Here is a 21254-nt window from a genome sequence, read left to right as displayed (position 1 = left end):
TTCACCCATGTTTGATGCCAACACTTGTTACAGTTAAGGGCCTGTGGTGCTTCTTGCTGGATAAGACTCACGTCAAATTTTGAAGCAATGAGCATTGCTGCACAACCATAAAGCTGCAGTTTACTACGGGAGTGAGAGACCCGTTGCAGGTACCGATCCAACAAGCCAACGGCCAGGTACAGAGTCTCATGGTTCAAGTCGAAGTTCTCCTTTGAAAAAAAATAATAATAATAAAGAAAAAATTGTCTAGCATTTCAACCCAACATTCGTTAAATACTTTTTTTTTAAGGAAACAGACTCCACAAGGTATTATTAACTTTGAAGGGTTTGTAGTAGTTTCATTTGCCAGGAAACAGGTGATGGCCAGAACAGGTACATAGTTATCCAGAGGGTAAAAAAAGAACATCATCAAACATCGAAAAGGCAAAGAGCATTTCTGAACCGTAACGAGAATTTATTTGTTCCTGTTCACCCAACCTCTCTCATCTCAGAGATGGAGCTTTGGACAAATCACGTCAATAAATATCCCAGTAATTTCCATGGAGGAAGCCATGTCTTGTCCGCATTTGGCTGTGAAACAATACACACATGCCTCAGCTAAATAAGAACATGTTTCTTTTCAACAACAAACAAGATACAAAATTTCAATAAAGAAAAAAAAAATCTAGGAAGATATTATAGCTCATCTCACTTTTACCTATCAACCAACATCTTGTGAAGCAGGTTAGTTTTGGAAATGACCACTAATATATCAGGTTTCCAAACTTGGAACACGAGCATGGTGAGGCCAATCACAAGTACTTGAACTCAACTATTTGGATTACTTTCATACCTGCCACTTACTGTCCATTGCTCTCTCGCCTACCTTCTCCTTCCCCTCCAGCAACCACTTGGTCCTCCCATACCATTCCCACCACCACCTCACATTTATTGTCCTCATATTCCCATTAAACTGTCATCTCCTATTATTCCCTCACACTGAACTTATCTTACCTCAATTGACACAACTCCACCAAAAACCATCGTCAATAAACACATTCTCCCCCATGTCCCTTCCACCTATGCATTCTGTCCAAACTCTGTCCCTGATTGCACAAATGTTCACAACCCCCTCTCCCTCCCCCCCCCCCCTCCCGTTAGTATCCATTCACCTTTTTCCAAGTACGGCTCTCCCCTCTGGGCTGGTGCTCCTGCCTAACACCTCGCTCAGCTTCACGCCATTGAAACCAAAGCTTTCAGAATCATTGGAATCTCCCGCGATGAAGCTGATTGTGAGGGCCTTTCACTCACTCACCGCAGGCAGGTTGGTTGTCTTTCTGTCTTCTACTGAGTCCTCTCCGGCAGAGGCCCCCTGGCCCCCTCCCCCCCCCCCCCCCCCCCCAGCCCTGTCTGTGCTCTGTCCCCCAAGTACTCCTACAGGTCACACAAGATCTACCTGCAACCCACTTCTGGTGAAACTGCCAAAATCAAGACTCTCTACTCACCTTCACTGTTTCATTCCTCTTTTCCCCCGCCTCTGGAACAAACTCCCTCACTCCCTTCAATCCCACTCATCCCCCCAGGTCTTTAAAACAGCTGTTCCCCACCATCTCTTATCTTCCCCCATCCAAAACCTTGATCTTTTCTACCCCCGTTAATTCACCCCAGATTCACTTTTCTGAAATACCAACTTCTTTCCTGGAAGTCCTAGCAGTGTCCATGTGTTTTTTCCTCTCCCAACCCCCACCCCCCTTCCCACGCATCCTCCCCCAAAGCCCTCTACCTCCCACAGATCTCCCGATGTCCCTGCTCTCAAATGTTGTAGTTGTGTGCTTCCCCCTCTCTCCCAATCTCCCAATCTTGTCTCCTGCTCCCTTTATTTCGTCTTGTGTCCGTTTGTTTTTGTTTTTTGTCATGAATGTTAGCTCTTACACGAGCCTCGATCTTGTATACAAAAATAATAATAATAATAATACTGGCAGCTCCAACATTGATAGACTTCAAACTTTTCAGATATTTCTAAGGAGGTGGCTGAAACATCTCGTCCAACACAAAATTGCACACAGGATGCGCCCAACTCGCATAGTTCTAGTTGCTCCCTCCTGCACTTTGATAGACCCAACCCTTGTCCTGGTAGTGATGTGGCAGCTTATGTTTGGAACCCCTTCCTCCTTGCTCCTACATCGCCCCTACCAACACCGCAAAATATTTCTGGGTTCCCCACCACAATAATGTTTCTGTAGTTGAATCCCACAACCACTCAACCATCCATCTCTTATAGTAAGATAACTGTTTAAGAGGTTGCCCTTGATTAGCATTCGTTTTCCTCTAATCACAGGCCATAGGGTTGCAACAATGTCTTTGGTAAAATTGCAGGCCTTTCTCAGTCCAGCAGTTTTCAAACCCACACCTTTTGAATCGGCTTAAATTTTTATTTTTGTTGAACCTCCTTTTGCTCCCCTCAACCCATTTGATTTGTACCATTGAAAACGAGTCTTCATTAAGCAGCAAAGTCTGGCAGTTTGGTTTTGGCCTTGAATCTGCTGCATCCCTCACAGATTAGTTAATTATCAGCTACAGATATTGACAGTGCCTGGAACTCTTCTTTCCACAAACTGCTCTCTCACGAGTTCATTTCTTCATACCTCAGGCTTTGTTCAACAATCACCCTGGAACAAGCAACAATTGTGTGTGTTAAGGCAATCAGGAGAAAGCAGCTTACCTTCATCATTCACCTGGAAGATATAAATGAAGATATAATACCCTCTGCATATCTCAAACAAATGTGTTGAACATCACATGTACATAAACTCAACACCGGGCTCACCCAAAGATAAACCCCAACCTTTGAGTTTGCTTGGTGGTGTTCCCATCGAAATGTTGGCTTTTGATGATTGGTATCCAGGTTCAAATTGGTTAGATTTGTGCAGAACCACCTTTGGAGGCCATTTTTCCCTGCAGAGCAGGGGTTGGCCTTTTTCGGGCACCTTGGTCCCCTCTTTGAAGCAATGTTTTATGGCCGGATGCCCTTCCTGCCGCCAACCCTGTTAGTCGCCTCTTACGACACACAGGGAATTACCACTGGGCTGGTACTCAATTTGCCGACCTCGGAAGGACGACAGGCTGAGTCAACCCCCCTGGTGTTAATTCAGCAATTGACCGGGATTCGAACTCAGGATCCTAGGATCCTAAGCCGGCACCCTAACCACGAAGCCAACACCAGGCTCTGTGCATCATCTACTAATGTCTGCCCTGCATGTACTACATTTAAAAGCTCCTCCATAAGCCTTGCATCAATTGAAAAATAAAAACGAACTGGAGCGGCACTCTTCAACATTGCGACATCGACCGATATGCCTCCGCCCACATTATTACATCATTAAACATACCTGCACCAAGTTTGACTTAAATCCCTTCACCTGTTCCCAAATATAACATTTTTACCTGGCATGATCTCTGACTTTTGGCCCCCAAAATCTAATCAGTTCATCTTTGCATTATAAAATATACATGTGGCAAGTGTGGTCAAAATCCAATCACTGGTTCACAAGCTAGCGCAGTAACATCGTTTTTACCGAACGGGACCTCTGACCTCTTGATGCCATAATCTAATCGGTTCATCTTTGCGTCATACATAATTCTACCAAGTGTGGCTTAGTTCCCTTCAACCATTAAGTTATCGCAGTAATGAAAACCTATCACGGACATCCAGATGCATAGACAGACGGACCGACAACCCAAAAACATAATGCCTCCGGAAATTTAGTCGGCAGAGGCACACTTCATCTTCAAAAGTGAAGTGGCAACTGGTCAAATGTCAATGGTACACATTTCTCTTCTGTCCCTTCACTCGTGAAGCATTGATTCATGTTGGACTCTCCTCAAAATAAATAAATAAAATAAATAAATAGTAACTAATCCAAAACAATACCTTTACAGAAATAACTGTTCTCTCATCTATCACTTCCTGTCATTACCCTCCACCATATGCAGGCCATCTCACCTCTGCCTACAAGCACAGACCTTCCTGGCCAATATAAATATTCTCAGGAAATGGATCTGACAAAACTAGTAGTGCTTCAACCCTCAAAAATTGTGCTCTCTATATCCCATGTTCTCTTCTTTTGAAGGGTTGTCAAATAGTGATTTGCCTTAATCACAGAAAGTTGTCAATATTAACTATAACCACAAGAAAGGTGATAAAGTTGATCCCATAAGCTACAGAGCAATCAGCATTTTCTTTGTCATAAGCGGTGATAGGATCCATCATTGCTGCAGACCGAAAGTGTAATCTTTACTCCATCTTGACTAGTGTGCTGCAATGAAGCACACAAGGACCAATCTTGTTCTTGGCCTACACATCAACCTACTTTCCTGAAAAAGTCTTATTTGGTCAAGGACTTTACCTTGTGCAGAACAGCACTTTGGCAGGGAGGCAGTCGCAGTTTTTTTTTTTTGACAGGGAGAAATCCCATTACACAAGTTTTTATTTATTTTTAAGACGCCAGTCATAATGCAGTAAAAATCCCAAGCTCTTACTCTTCCTCCAAAAGGATTGGCTCAAAAATCCTTCACGCCACATGTGTAAGTGGCAACTGGGAGGAGGTTCAGCTTATAGAACTCCTAAAACTCACCATCAGAAATCACCATTCTTAAGCTAGCGAAGACATAATCCACCAGAATGCTGGTCAAAGCAAGGTGGTCTCAAGGGCTGGTTAATACAGTGCTATTTTCCACGGATCCAAGTCAACACTGTGGTGTATCTTTCTGCAACATGCCGATTGACTGTTTTTCCCTCCACAAGCCTCGACAACAGTCAGGAAATTCCATCCATTTTAAAAATCCAACAGTTCGGTCAGCAACTTTATTGTGGGATGGTATTCCAAGTCGCTGCCTCTGATGCTCGGCCCTGCTACATTACCTGAACTTCCACCATCCAATCGACGAGGATGGCACGCATGCTTGCATTGATCTCTTCTTGTCGATGGATATATGGTGAAACTGTGCAGATCTCCTAAAAATAAAATAAAATAAATTAAAAATATGGAAAAAAACCCCCCAAAAATAACAATCAAAGTAAGCTAAATAATTATTGCACAACCTTGTCCGACTCTCAAAGCACAACTCAAATCTTCCTGGGCAACAACAGTTATAGAACTTTACTTTTGACATCACAATTACCCCAAATTACATTTAAAGTGGAAATTTGTGAAGAACAAAAAAGAAAGAAAAAAAAAAGGTATGATTAGCTACATCACCAAATCTACAATTACTCTTCCTCCTTACCTCTCTCTCTTTCAGGTATCGGAAAATATCCACAGCGTATGTAGATACCAGGTTAGGATCATTAATGTTCTCTGCATCAACGTCATCAATCTGAGTGAATAGAGTAATGTTAGAAGGATACTAATCTTCAGTGCAATTAACATCAGGGATTCTACCTGTCACAAATTGGCTAAGGTAGATTGTGCAGAAATAAAACTCAGGAGACGAAGCAAATATGCAAAACTGCAATAGATGTGATTTAAATAATGCGCCATAGTCTCCCAGTGCAGCAGTTTCTGCAACTCCTTGGTACAATCATTTCGGTGAGTGATTGATAATATTCAGCACCATTGTTAGTCTCAGGTTTGAGATAATACTATTACAATTCACTTGTTTTGTTGTAATTCTAAATGTTTTGACTGGATATCTGCCAATGCCGTGTCAACAGCACATGCGTTTGTTACGGACGTAACAATGTGATGGTCATGCCAACTGTGATAGTATGCCAAATCATTATTGAAAGATTGAAAGACCGCCGTTCACCAAGTACTGAGACATCATGGAGACAAAGCAAATAATTCAGATAACAACCCTGTGAATGGAAAATTACTCCGCAGCAATTACGAAATGCCTACATTACCTCATCTTCGTCTTCCACACATTGCTCTTTCGCCTTTTCCACCTCGCCTTTCTCACTCGATGAGCCTTCAACGAGAATATTTTCCCGTGGTTCTTCATTTTTCTGCTCCCTATCCTTACTATCAGCAACATTAACCCTGCAACATGAAACAATGAGCGAGGGGTAACAAGGATTGTCATTTTAAAATGAAGTTGTGTTTTTTTTTGTTTGGTTTTTTTCCAAATTTGAAACATGTATTTACAAAAATAACTTTTGATGCAATTTTTTTTTGTAATCCTATATTACACTTGAATTAGCCTAATAAATGGCAAAGTTATGTCACAAAAAAAAAAAAGTTTGTTATAATTAAAAAACTGACGCAAGAGGAAAATTCAGCCCATAATGACTGCATTTCACCAACACCAGATCAAACACATATAAGGTCACATCCCAATCTCAGTGGGGGAAGGAGGAAGGTGGCATATATTGTTACCCCACAGTATGCGACCCCACTTTGCATGGATTCGCTTTGGCAGGAATGAAATATTCAGTTTTTAATTACCTAAAAAAAAAAAATTTAAATCCATCAAGCAAGTCAACAGTTACAAGTGTTACGGATCCCTCATTTACACCTTTGTTGTTATTATATACTTGTAGGATTTTTAGTTTCAGGTAATGTTGTTCAGATTTTTGTATGGAATGGAGATGACTTTAGTAAAAGGTGAAAATAAGTGTTTGTGAAGGAAAAAGAAAGACGCGGGAAACAAACCGGAAGAGGCAGAGAGGAGATGGCCATGAGAGATACAGCCATAGAGTCGCATCGAGGCTGCGAGCGGATTTTTTTGATATTGGTCGCAAATGAGTTGAGGCTTCCCAGGAAAGGGATTGCCCACGACATCGTCACATATTGTGATTGCAATTAAGCCTGAGTCAGGTTTTATTACCAAGCTTTTATTACTTCAGGTTTTATATTGTGGAGGGGGGGGGGGGCAAGCCCCTCTATTAACAGGCCGATACGCCATTTTGTCCTCGAAGAGAACACCTGCTTGGTGCATCTTGTTTTGTCATTGGGATTCCTATATCGGCATCATCGTGTTGATCACCGTTGGTTTTCCATATCGGCTTAATCGTTGGTGGACGTGAGGCATGGATTACACTCACGTTTTGGGGGATTGTTATCCAGTGCCGCAAGCTGCCCGACCTCCCACCTCATAACTCATCGTCTGCACGCACCCTGAAACCTGCCTATTCCTTGCCGTCCTGCACGACGTCGAACTTTAACCAGCGTGGGGATCCGTGCATGGACTTTGGGGAATGTTACATTCCACTCACATTTGGCGTATCGTGAGTTTGTTGCTTTGAGAGCATTGGGGGATGTTGGTACCATCATATGTATTGTTCATTTGATGCAAGTGACATTTTCATGGTACTTTCTTTCAGTGTTATTATTGTGTATGTGAGAGTTCTTAATACAATTACTTGTTTTGTTCTACAATTGCATTGGTGTGGTTTTACCATGGTTTATTAGAAAACGCAAAAATAACAAATCTTTCTGCCGTGTTCGCTCTCAAGACTCTGAGGTGCACCGTAACCGGGGTTTGGGGAGGAAATACGTAACAAGTTTGAATGCACCACGCCAACCATAAGCACAACTAGTGTTGACATCACTGGCAATCAATCAATCGGTGCACGCATCTCAGCACGCCTCCCCTCAACCAATAACCTTGCACATTGCTTTCCTGCTGTGTGCACTGCCATGTTGGTAATTGTGCCAAAAGCCTTGGGAATTATGCCGGAAGCATCAAGAAAAAGAATCAGTCTGAAGCCGAAAGTAAACATGTTTAGGCAGATCGATTCTGGTGTTGGTGCCACCACTGTTGGGTACCAAATTGGTTGAAGTGAGTCGTCTGCAGGGACAATTGTAAAGAACAAAGAAAACCTGAGAGCATCTAGCCAGTCCACGACTCCCGTAGTGGCTACAAAATCAATGAGATCTAGAAGCAGTTTAATGGTGATGATGAAGAGACTTTTATTGAGGATATGAATCAGCAGGCAGCAAGCCTTTAAGCCAGGCAGTAATTATGGTGAAGGTGCAGAGTTTATTTGATAATGTAAAAGAGCAGGAAGGTGAGGGATTGATCAAGAAGACGTCGAAGGCCAGTCGAGGGTGGTTTGTAGATTTAAGCACCACAGCAATTTGGATAACATTCGCATAACTGGTAAAGTAGCGAGCGCAGATTAGCAGGCAGCAGCTGACGTTCCTTCCAAGGAATGGTGCCACGCAGAGCGGCATTCTTTGACGGTGTCACGTCGAAAGTCACCGAGCTCTTCAGTACGGCCCATTCTACTGCCAATGTTTGTCTATGGAGATTGCATGGCTGTGCTTGATTATATATACAGTCATGTGAAAAAGTAAGTACACCCCATGTAAAGTTTTCATTTTTTCAACATATTTAAACATACAGCAATTTGATCTTCATTTCAACAATATTGACAGATAAAGTTGATATAATATAACAAATATCATGAAACATTTACATTTTGTAGTCCATTGTACAATTTAAATAAACAGAAATGCAAATTTCGCATGTGGAAAAAGTAAGTGCACCCTTGGCTCTAATAGGTGGTATTGCCCACTTTGGCAGAAACAACCTCAAGAAGGCGTTTCTTACAACTGTCTACGAGTCTCTGACCGACTGGGAGAAATTTTTGCCCACTCCTCCATGCAGAATTCTTTCAACTGTGCGATGTTTGATGGGTTTCTTGCATGCACAGCTCATTTCAAATCCCCCCACAACATATCGATGGGATTTAGATCCGGGCTTTGACTTGGCCATTCCAGAACCCTCCATTTCTTTCTTTTCAGCCATTCCTTGGTGGATTTACTGGTATGTTTAGGGTCATTGTCATGTTGCAAGGTCCACCTTCGGTTGAGCTTCAACTTTCCGACAGATGGCCTCACATTATCATCAAGCACCCTCTGGTACAATGAAGAATTCAGAGTGGATTCTCTGATGGTGAGCTGCCCAGGCCCTGATGCAGCAAAGCTGCCCCAAACCATAATATTTCTACCACCATGCTTTACAGTTGGTATCAGGTTCTTGTGGTCAAATGCTGTCTTTGGTTTTCGCCAAACATGTCTTCTGGTACTGTGGCCAAATAGCTCTACCTTTGACTCATCTGTCCAGAGCACATTGTTCCAGAAGTGTTGGTCTTTGCCAAGGTGTTCATTGGCAAACTTTAATCTTGCCCTGATGTTCTTTCTGGACAGCAAAGGTTTCCTCCTGGTTTCCTCCCACACAGATCAAATTTGTGCAGCCTCTTTCTAATGGTAGACTCGTGCACTTTGACATCAACAGTGGCAAGAGCTACCTGTAGGTCTCATGATGACATTCGGGGGTTCTTAGAGACTTCTTTCAAGCATCTTGCGGTCTGCTCTCGGGCTGAACTTGCTGGGGCGGCCTGGCCTGAACAAGTTGGCAGTTGTTGAGAATCTTCTCCACTTGTAGATGATCTTTCGGACAGTCAAATGATTGATTTCAAATTGTTTGGAGATCTTTTTAAATCCCTTCCCAAACTCGTAGGCATCTATAACCTTCTTTCTGAAGGCCTCAGAGAGCTCTTTTGATCTAGGCATGGTGATGCCGCACACTTCAACAACAAAGAGCAAACCAAACTAAATGTCTGAGGTTTAAATAAGACAGGTTCCTCCAAGATCCTCTCTAACGATGTTCTAATCATTTGCACCTTAGCTGGTGCACCTGATTCTAATTTTAGGTATTTGAAGTAGTGATAAATGTAGGGGTGTACTTACTTTTTCCACATGCGAAATTTGCATTTATGTTTATTTAAATTATACAATGGACTACAAAATGTAAATGTTTCATGATATTTGTTATATTATATCACCTTTATCTCTCAATATTGTTGAAATGAAGATCAAATAGCTGTATGTTGAAATATGTTGAAAAAGTCAAAACTTTACATGGGGTGTACTTATTTTTTCACGTGACTGTACCTGTCAGCAATGGTTATGGCTGAAACAGCCAGATCTACTAATTATAAGGGTTGTCCGCATGTTTTGGTCATGTAGTGTATATTATTCTCATGTCCCTGTAGGATATATACTATCACCCATTCACACGCGAGCTGCCTACCAATATCCCTGTACCCTTGTACCTCCAACGCATCTAGGTACCCATCAAATTCCAATTCAAACCTATTTACTCTTCTGCTGACACTACCTTTCTAGGGACACCATTCTATACATGAACTACTCTGACTGAAAGACCTCTGCCTTATTGCTGTCCTAACGCTGATCTTCTTTACTTTCAGACTGACCACTGGACCTATCACTATCTATTCTGCTTCTAAACTCCACTGCACTTGTTCGATCATCTCATCTCGATTCTCAAAGGGGTTAACTTATAAAATGGGTCATGATGTCTGTTTGTCCGTTAACGTTTTGATATTTTTGCTCATCTTATCACCTGGCTTATTGTTCTGAAACTTGACAGATGAACACAGGACAGTATCCCGCACAATCGCTCACGCTTCGATGTTTCGATTTCAGATCATGGGGGAGGGAGGGGGGGTTCTAGACTTCAGATCAAACCCCCCAAACTTCAGATCGCAACTCGTCCCTTATTTACCAAATGATTGCTCCGACACTCGATACAGCCCTTCTGTTCGATGGTCCGCAGAATCGTTTGGTCTTAGATTTTTCGACATCGGATATCAGGGGGAATCCCAGGGTGGTTCCCACAAATCCGCGGAGGCCTGAACTACAACCTCAAGAGATGCCAGTCAGCCCACTCGGGGCTATTCATTTTATCTATACTCTTCATTATCCGAAACATCTCTATTAGATTCCCTTGTAATCACATCCTTTCTAATGTACAAAGTCCTATCTCCTTAAGCTGTTCCTGATAGCTTAATCTAGCTAGTACCAGGATAAATATATTAGGCCTACACTGAGCCCTCTTTTTGGCAGCTATATCCTTCCCCGGATGTGGTAACCAAAACTGCACAATATTCTGGAGGAGGCCTCACTAAGTTCCTGTAGTGTAAATACCAACTACTGATTTATAATTTATCCTCGTACCAATACAACCTAAAACCATATTAGCTTTATCGATAACAAATGTTTTGTTTTTTAACCCTACAAGTTGCAGGCATTATATTTGGTGAAATAAATCACTCGCAAATACATTTCAATATATTTATTTGCTTTATGCAGCCAATGGTTTGAAGAGTATCAACCCGTATGTGTACATTGAGGAAAATTTAAGGGGAAGGTGGTAATCGAGCAAATGTTTTAAAATAGTTTGCTCAAGCAAGCTGTTGAGATTTATCTTGTTACAATGTGCAAGTGATTATCACGACATTTTGAAAGTTATATGTGCTTATACACACACACACACACACACACACACACACACACACACACACACACACACACACACACAGAATTCAGCACTTATAAAATTGCTTTCAATATCTGAGAAATCATAACAACCTTCTTTCTTCATAACCAAACAATCATAATAACCAATCCAACGATAGTAAGTAACATTGCCATGAAAATCCCCCATATCACAGACATATGGTGCCATCATCGCCAGTGAGCTACAGAAGGAGTGTCATCGTCTTACTCAACATCAAAATGTACAAGGAAACCACCGTGAAGGAAACAATGGAATGGAAGGCACATGAAATCCTAAAATATGTTAAGTGGGGATTCAAGGAATTTTTCCCTAACCTTCTCATCACACAGAGGACATTCCTCACTGTGTGCGAGAAGGGCATCTCCAAACTAAAACCAAGATCTTGTTACCTCAGATCCACAACGAGGCACTCTTGGCTCGGTAATTTAGCCATCATCTCAATTGAGTGTGAATTAGACGAGTCAATCGAGTTTTAAGCTGCGATAGAAGAGTTTGTCTCACTGGAGGCTCGGAGGTGAATCACAGTCACAACAACTGCCTGCTAAGGAGGCAAATGACCATTTTATTTAGAAAGGCGAAAATTTGACATCCCACCCGAGGCGTCATTTTTCCTCGATACACCACTGATGCTGACCACCTGATATTTCCCCATGGGTGCTTGAACCTTGGAGCATCCACAGAATCAAGCACCGTTGCTTATGACGATGCAAAAATAAATAATAACTAGATGGTATTCATAGAATACTTACCCTGCGCAGTCAACATGTTGTGAGCCAAATCTTCTGTTTTTGAACATTGTTTTTCTTTGATCCAATATGGCTGCCAGACCACGTGAGCGATGACATCATAAATTTATATTCTCATAAAATTGTTGCATAGATCACGCTCAATACATTTCAAACTGATCAGGCTAAGCGTTGTCCCTGTCGAATTATGATGTCATAATTATGGCACCAATGATGTCATCGTTAACAACACCTATTCCCCCTAATTATGGAGTTCTATACAATGAGCCATGTTTCAATTTTTTCCAAGCAGCGGTTTTGGAGATATAGGGGTGCAACATTTTTCGGTTTTCCTAAGATAGTACCTGTACCACATGACCTATAACGTCATGATTATCATTAAAATATTCTAAAGGAGGAGGCGCTCCTCTGGTGAAAATTTCATGTCCATCAGACCAACAGTTGATGAAAAAAAATTCATAATGATCGGATGGATAAGTGTTGTATTTGTCGAATTATGACGTCATAACTAAGGCACCGATGACAATCATTAACATATCTTATTCCCCATGGGGGGTAGTTGACAATGAGCCAGGTCTCAATTTTTTCCATGGAGTGGTTTCAGAGATATAGAGGTGTGAAGTTTTTCCAAGATGGCGCCTGTACCACATGACCTTATGACGTCATGATCATCATTAAAATATTCTACATGAGGCGCTCCTATGGCGAAATTTTCGTGCCCAACAGACCAACAGTTGCTGAGAAAAAAAAAAAATTCACAATGATCGGATATGTGATGCACTTGTCGAATTATGATGTCATAACGAAGGCACAGATGACATCATCATTAACATATCTTATTCCCCAAGGGGAGTGCTTGACAATAAGCCATGTTTCAATTTTTTCCATGGAGCGGTTTCGGAGATATAGAGGTGCAACTTTTGTCGATTTTTTCCCAAGATGGCGTCTGTACCACGTGACCGATGACGTGAAAATCATCATTTAAAAAAATTCTACAGGAGGAGCTGCACATATTCTGAAAATTGTGTCCATCGGTCTAACAGTTGGAGGAATTTTTGTTTTATTCATACTGATCAGATCAAGCATTGTACTCGTCAAATTATGACGTCATAATTAAGGCACAGATGACATCACCATCAACATCAACATATCTTATACCCCATGGTGAGTACTTGACAATGAGCCATGTTTCAATTTTTTCCATTGAATGGTTTGGGAGATATAGAGGTGCAACGTTTTTCCAAGATGGCGCCCATACCACATGACCTACGACGTCATAATTATGAATAAAAAAAAATCTACAGAAGGAGGTGCTTCTATGGTAAGATTTCGTGTCAATCGGACCAACGGTTGCCGAGAAAATGAATTTTTAAAATGCAGACACGTACGGCACACGGCACACATACGCAACTGAATGCTTAACCCTGCTTTTCGCTTCGCGAGCGCAGGGTAATAATGAAAGCCATCAACTAGATTCAGAGAACCATTTTCCATCAGATAAATTCACTGCTCGCTCTCCATCACTCCTACTCCTACTCCATCACTCCATCACTCCTACTCCTTGCACCTAGGAGCATACAATGAAGGAATCAATCCTTCCAAAAACAAAACGGAGTGAAATAAAATTGCAAACCTGGCAGCCACTTGCAAATTGTCATCTGAGGACTGGTCTCCAGCCCTTTTCCGTTCTCGGCCACTTGTCTTCAAATCATGTTTGGTTTCCAGGATTGGAGGCTGATGGAATAAAGCATAACAAAATGTGTCTGGTTTCCAAGGGGAGTGGAGGTGGGAAGAAAATAATACTCATATAATAATCTACATAACATCCAATGTCTGTCAGTTTCACATCTCCAAAACCACTGGTCATACAAAGTTCAAAATTGGTACCACATTAATCGCCAAGGACCCAGGCAGTGCAGTGGCAAGAAAAATTTCATCTTGACAAAATAATTTTCATTATTCACATCGATAAATGCCCAGATAAGGTAACTGAGATTAATGCTTCATTTTGCAAATTGCATATTTTGACGTGGCGACCCAATTTTCAATAGCCTTCTTCCTTGTGCCGAGATACACCCACACACCAGATTAGAAGTTGGTACTTCGCTTATTTTTCAAGATATTCAGCTCACAAGGTTCAGACATACATGGCATCAGACATACATGGCGGCGGCCATCTTGGATTTTGACGTGGGTTGCACCCACACACCAAATTCGAATGCGGTCCTTCGCTTACACACGCACGTACGCACTCACAGACGGACTGAGGGGAAAACCATAGTGCCCCTTTCGCTCCGCGGTGCGACTGGGGGCAAAAAGTGGGCCTGGAGCTGGTATTAATAACTAGCAGAAGCCCACAGTGGTAATGATAACACAAAAAGGAAAGAAATCAGATATGGGAGGTTACATATTTCTTAACAGGAAAGATATATGTAATTCGGAAGCAATAGAGGCAGCGGCTCGTTGCCTATACACCACCATGGTTACTTGTTTGTTTGTTTTTTAGTCTGATTGAAAAAAAAATTTCCATCGTTGCTGTAATGAAATAGAGGTTAAGATCCGTTGTAGTTCCCTCTCTGGTGGTGATATAAGCAATCTGCCGATAAGAGGGTTGGTCTGAGAGTGAGGGAACTGTCTGTCTTTTGTGACTGAATTTGAGCTGGTAGGTTTAAATGATGCATCTTTATATGGCTTGCTTTACAAAGGGCATTTTATATGATCGCCTGCTAATATGTGATTATTTTTTTGTTGATGACGTGGAGGATTGATTTCAATCAAACTCATTATCTTAAAGGAGTTTGTAATTGAAATCATTACATTTTTTATTGAAATCATCTCCTTCGCTCAAGTTCCATGGACAAGTTACTGAGACTCGAGAAGTTCTGCAGGGACCCCCAGGTGACGGATGCTGCGAGCCAATGGGAACACTGGCATCGTGCATCGACTAATTATATTGCCATGGTGCCGGAGATTACCGGGGAGCAAAAACAACCTGTACTCACCTGTCATGTGTCCAACACCATGTTCGACTAAATTTCACATTGTGAGACTTATGATACCGCTGTGGAGGCTTTGAGAGAAATGTACGTAAAACCTCGTAGTGCTTTGTATGCGAGACACATGCTCGCTATTCGGCGACAGGATCCCTCCGAGCCTCTCGAACGTTATCTTCAGGAATTGAGAAGACTCGTGAAGGACTGCACGGCTGAAGCTCGAACAAACGCTGAGATAACTGATGATTTGATGCGAGACGTCTTTGTGACTGGCCTCTCGTCACCCGCCATTTGGCTAAGATTACGAGAAGACAGCTATGACTCTCCAAGAGGCTTACGATTAAGCTTGCGTCCTGCAGCTCGCTCAGACTCACTCAGAAGTGTACGGGCGGCCTTACATAACAGCGGGAGCAACCGCTGAGGCTTACACGGAGATGGCTCCTATTTCTGAGCAACGCCTTGCAGTCGCTGTGGCTGCTCCAGGAGCAACCGACGCTCCGCTGGCACCTGAAGAGGAAGGCCTGAGTACTACTGCTGCTGCCTCCCCTTCCGAGAACGCAAAGTGTTACTTCTGCGGAAATCGTTGGCACGCACGGGCTCTTTGTCCCACCACGGAAGCGCCGTGTCATACTTGTGGGAAACAAAAAGGACACTTTGTGAAGGTTTGTCGCTCGACGAAGACGCGACGTACTACCCTCGCGGGAACCAACACTTTGCGGGTCGCCCGCTTCGCGGAGCCGGCCATGTCTCTTAGCCTCTCCAGCGCGGTGCTTCCGGGGCTCGTCGAGGGAAAAACTGCCGATGCCCTGATCGACACGGCTGATGTCTGTCAAGCGCTGGTCCAGCAGCACTGATGGACGGTCGGCCCAGCTACGTGGTGAATCTACATGGCATCTGCAGGCTTGTGGGCGTGCACTAAGGGAATGTGCATTGTTAATTTGGTCGTCAATGATGTGGTGTATCCCGATGTAAAACTCATGATAATGCTGAATTTATGCGCCGATGTGCTGCTAGGACATGATTTTTTGCATATACATGGGCGGTTGGAAATGCAATTCGGAGTCAGGGAGAACACTCTTTCTGTTTGAGGTCTGGCCGAAATGGCTATCGAGCCCGCTGCTCTCTTTCCTAGCTTAACTGCCGATTGCAAACCGCAGACCATAAAGTCTATACGGTACACTCACGCTGACACACAGTTCAATGCTGATGAGACTAAACGATTGCTGCGGGAGGGCATTATAGAGCCTAGTAGTTCTCTGTGGAGGGCCCAGGTGCTCGTGGTGCATACGGCTAATCATCGGAAGCGCATTGTCGTGGATTATTCGCAGACTATTAATAGATTCAAACAGCTTGACACATATCCATTGCCCAAAATGGATGATATGATACGGGACGTGGCCCAGTGCCGCGTATTCAGCACCTTGGATTTAAGAAGTGCATACCATCAGATACCGATACGTGAGTCTGACAGTCCCTATACTGGGTTCGAATCTGGCCAAAGGCTCTATCAATTTCGTCGCACCCCTTTCGGCGTAATAAACGGTGTACCTTGTTTTCAGCGTGCCATCGATGACATTATTGCTAAAGAGCAATTGAAAGACATTTTTGTGTATGTTGACAATGCAACGGTTTGCGGCCACAATCAGGAAGACCATGATGCCAACTTGCGCAGATTCCTGTGGGTAGAGCAACAGTACCATCTGACTTTCCATGAGGAAAAATGTAAATATTCGGCCCAGACGATAGATCAGCTCGGGTACACAGTGTCCGGAGGAGAGATAAAACAAGATGCCGAGCGACTGTGCCCTTTGCTCGACATGGCGGCTCCATGTGATCGTGCATCTCTGCACCGTGTCTTAGGGTTATTTGCCCATTATTCTCGGTGGGTCAAAGGCTATTCGGAAAGGATTCGCCCTCTTATGGATTGCAAGGCTTTTCCTCTAATGACTAATGCAAAGGCCGCATTCTAGCAGCTGAAGGAAAACATAGCAGGTGCCTGTGTGACCTCCATTGACGAGACAATACCCTTCCTAGTCGAAACAGACGCCTCCGATTGCAGCAACGCTGACCCGGGGGAGGAGGGGGGGCCGGTGGAGCCGGTGGCATTCTTCTCATGCACCTTGAGCGACAGTGAACGTAAACACTCTGCTATCGAAAAGGAGGCATACGCCATAGTGGAGTCGATCAGGCGATGGCGTCACTTTCTTTTAGGCAAAAAGTTTCAACTTGTGACCAATCAGCAGTCTGTGGCATTTATGTACAACCATCGGCATGCACAACACATTAAGAATGAAAAGATATCTAGATGGCGGATAAAATTGGCGGAGTATTGCTTTGACATAATCTATCACCCAGGACACGATAATCTGGCAGCCGATGCCCTGTCTAAACCTGTCTGTGCGGGCATAACGTCCGACGATCTGCGAGTTATCCACAAATCTCTGTCATCCTGGAGTGACTCGTCTCGCGCATTTTGTTCGTTGCCGTAACCTGCCTTTCTCGGTAGACGACGTCAGACGCATGTGCCGTTCATGTTCGGTGTGCGCTGAAGTAAAGCGTCGTTTCTATAAGCCGCCGATGGGGACTTTTATTCAAGCCGGCCGTCCTTGGGAGAGGTTGGGTATCAATTCTAAGGGACCTCTACCTTCGTCAGGCCCGCATCGATACATGCTCACGGTTGTAGATGAGTATTCAGGATTTCCATTTGCGTTTCCATGCCCTGACATGTCATCCGCTACAGTCATCCGCTGCTTCGTCAGCTGTTTCTACTGTTCTGATAACCGGCTTTCATGCATTTTGACAGGGGAGCTGCATTCATGTCTTATGAGGTGAAGACCTTCCTTCTAGAGCAGGGCATCGCCGCCTGCCGGACTACTCCGCATCATCCGCAAGGGAACAGACAGGTCAAACAATTTAATGCTATTGTCTGGAAGGCCGTGAAAATGACTTTGAGAACCCGGGGCTTGAGCTCTCATCAGTACGGTTTAGTGTTACCCGAAGCTTTACATGCTATACATACTCTCCTCTGCACTGCTACAAATGAAACTCCACACGATCGAATGTTTCGTTATCAAAGGCGTAGTGCGAGTGGACAATCTTTGCCAGGTTGGCTATCCAAACCCAGACCCGCTTTCTTGAAACGGATGGTCCGACATAGCAAGTATGAACCGCTAGTCGATCGGGTACACGTGCTGGAGGCGAATCCGGAATATGCCCATATTCGGATGGCGGACAGACGCACGGCAACCGTATCGGTTCCGCATCTAGCTCCTTGTGGTGCGGATCCATGTCCGGGCATGAGTGAGGGGCATGTGGCGGGGCTGGATACGCTCAACACTCCTGCACTGTCTCCTCTGGAGACAGTTGCTGATTCTTCTTCTTCGGGACCACCACTGCCTGATGGCGTCCCGATTCGTGCGGAACCGCTGGGGCCCGGGCCTGAAGGAGATTCCTTCCCCTAGTCTCTCAGCAGTGTCCAACATTGTTGATTCTGAGATCGGTTCTGTCGGCTACCGTACCCGAGCCGGATGAGAGAGTCGGAAGCCGGACCGTTTGGGGCAGTAGATTGTTTTTATTCTTTGCTGATGAACGATGTTTATCTGTGTGTTTTATATGCGGTAGTATGGATTACGTCCATGCGTGCTTCGCTGGAATTCTAAATGATGGGTGAATTTAATGAAATAAAGGTTAAGATCCGTTGTAGTTCCCTCTCTGGTGGTGATATAAGCAATGTGCCTATTAAGAGGGTTGGTCTGAGAGCGAGGGAACTGTCTGTCTTTTGTGACCAAATTTGAGCTGGTAGGTTTAAATGACGCATCTTTATATGGCTACCTTTACACAGAGGACATTTTATATGATCACCTGCCAATATGTGATTATTGTTTTGTAGATGACGTGGAGGATTGATGTCAATCAAACTCATTATCTTAAAGGAGTTTGTAATTGAAATCATTACAGTTGCATTAATTTGAAGCAACTTTTACTCAATATTTTCTCTCAGGACCATTTCTGTGTTCCAGGGTGGGACAGTCAGACAGCATTTGCCTATTATATATAAAACTTGATCAGAGTAGTGATGGCAATGTACAAAAGTGCGCGCACAGCCGGAAGGACGAAGGACGGGAACAGTGGTGAGTTTGAGGTGAAGGTGGGAGTGCATCAGGGGTCGTTACTAAGTCCACTACTATTTGTAGCTGTGATGGAGCTGCTGGCTCGGAACGTAAAGGAGGGTTTACCGTGGGAGTTGTTGTATGCAGATGATCTGGTGTTGATTGCGGAAAGTATGGATGGACTGAAAGAGAAGATGAGCAAGTGGAAGGAATGTATGGAGACAAAAGGTCTGAAGGTGAATATCGGAAAAACGAAGGTGGGAAGTGGCTGTGTGCTGTGTGCAGGAAGGGTGTCGGAGTGAATGCCATTCAATGTACAATGTGCGCTGAGTGGGTTCATCAAAAATGTAGTGGTTTGAGAGGGTCATTAACCAGTGTGGCAGCTACAGTCAAGTGTAAGGTGTGCACAGAGGGAGCTGCAGATGGAGGAAATGTTGAGTTGGATCTTGGAGACGGTGTGAAGCTGGAAGGTGTGAAAACATTTTGTTACCTAGGAGACATGCTGAATGGAGAAGGTGGATCAGACTCAGCAACGGTTGCTAGAGTGAGATGTGCATGGAAGAAGTTTCGGTAACTGAGTGGCGTGCTGACGAGGAGGGGAGTGTCGTTGAAGCTGAAGGGAAAGGTGTATGCTGCATGTGTGAGAAGTGTTATGATTTATGGGAGCGAGACATGGGTAATGAACGTAGAGCAGCAACGAAGGCTGGAAAGGGTGGAAATGCGAATGGTTCGGTGGATGTGCGGAGTATCGTTGAGAGAGGGGAAGACAAATGATGAATTGCGAAAGCTGATGGGAATCGAGCCTGTGATGATGCTGTGAAGAGAAACAGTTTGAGATGGTTTGGTCATGTGTTGAGGAAGGATGAAAGTGACTGGTTGAGAAGAGTGATGGAAATGAATGTAGAGGGAAGTAGAGGACGGGGAAGACCGAGAAAGACTTGGCAAAAAGATGGTCGAAGAAGAAATGTGGTCAAGAGGGTTAACAATGGGGGATGCAGAAAATAGGGCAAAATGGAGAAGATTGTCATGGGGACCGCAAGGCTAACCCCCGCTCTTGCAGGGAAAATGGCCTTAAAATGCCTGTTGTTTGTTGTTGTATATAAAACTAGCAAAAGTACCTGTCCCTAATGACAGGACAAGTTTAACTTGATCAACCAATTTAAATTACTTAATCGACTTTAAGAAGGTTGTGTTGCACACTTGGTTTCACTCAGAGCCAAAGTTGAGCTACTTGTGCCACCCACCACAAAATGGTGGTGCAACGAGTAGCTGAGGTTGGATTTGTCAAAAAAATAAAAGAAAAAAAAATTAATAAAGGGCAAAATATAGCTATTTTCAATTCTGTTAGACCATGAAGATCTGTATTAAATGTACTTTAATTCTGATGTTCATGTGGATTTTAAATATTACCTGAAATGCCATTAAAGTATCTGAATATATTGCATAATGAAAAGAGAAGTGAAAACGCAAAATAACCAATCAGCAGCCTTTCAAACACAGAACAGGAACCGGCCACCGTAAATGAGACACCATGGTTCGCAATACACATATACACAAGATAGAAGCCATAATTTGCAACAATCTACCTTATTACAGTCTTCTTCTACCTTTCCTTGGTTCGTGATGTCACCCAAAGCTGATCTCTTTGCTGCACCGAAGGGCGACTTTCGGGCTCTCTTGCTGGACATTACATCCTAGAATACAAAAAAAACAAAAAAACAATCATCTTATTAAAACACACACACACACACACACACACACACACACACACACACACACACACACACACACACACACACACACACACACACACACACACACACACACACACACACACACACACACACACACACACGAATTTGATGCGAATGCATTCATGGATCTGCCTCCACCCACTTTCGATGGCAATCCACTGTTACATTAGATCTCAGTAAAAGGCCACATAAGAAAAATTAAAGGCCACAGGAGTACAGTGTCCCAGAATTCACTGTGGAACAAAATATTTTATTTTTTGAAACGTTTTATTAGTATTTAACATATTAATAACAGGTAATATGATTGGTTAAATAAGTAAATAATTAATTAAATAATGCAAC

The 21254-nt window shown here is 43.4% G+C and overlaps 1 protein-coding gene across 4 annotated transcripts in view; it reads right to left on the bottom strand.

Moving 5' to 3' along the window:
- The window catches only part of LOC137429950 (G2/mitotic-specific cyclin-B3), a 118480-nt gene that overhangs the window by 41327 nt on the left and 55899 nt on the right, over positions 1-21254 (bottom strand). For 2 of the 4 annotated variants that reach the window (XM_078778698.1, XM_078778696.1), the window contains exons 4-9: positions 20745-20852; positions 13690-13790; positions 5885-6020; positions 5266-5355; positions 4901-4993; positions 72-209 (exon numbers count right to left, since the gene is read on the bottom strand). In XM_078778698.1, coding sequence (XP_078634824.1) covers positions 72-209; positions 4901-4993; positions 5266-5355; positions 5885-6020; positions 13690-13790; positions 20745-20852 — 666 coding nt within the window. The remainder of the gene's footprint in view (positions 1-71; positions 210-4900; positions 4994-5265; positions 5356-5884; positions 6021-13689; positions 13791-20744; positions 20853-21254) is intronic. The other 2 variants (XM_078778709.1, XM_078778703.1) reach the window with 1 other exon arrangement.

Source organism: Myxine glutinosa, chromosome 1, assembly GCF_964187855.1.
Source record: "Myxine glutinosa chromosome 1, kmMyxGlut1.1, whole genome shotgun sequence".
Taxonomy (NCBI): Eukaryota; Metazoa; Chordata; class Myxini; order Myxiniformes; family Myxinidae; genus Myxine; species Myxine glutinosa.
The sequence above is the reverse complement of the archived record's forward strand: the minus strand, read 5'-3'. Positions and strand labels throughout refer to the sequence as shown.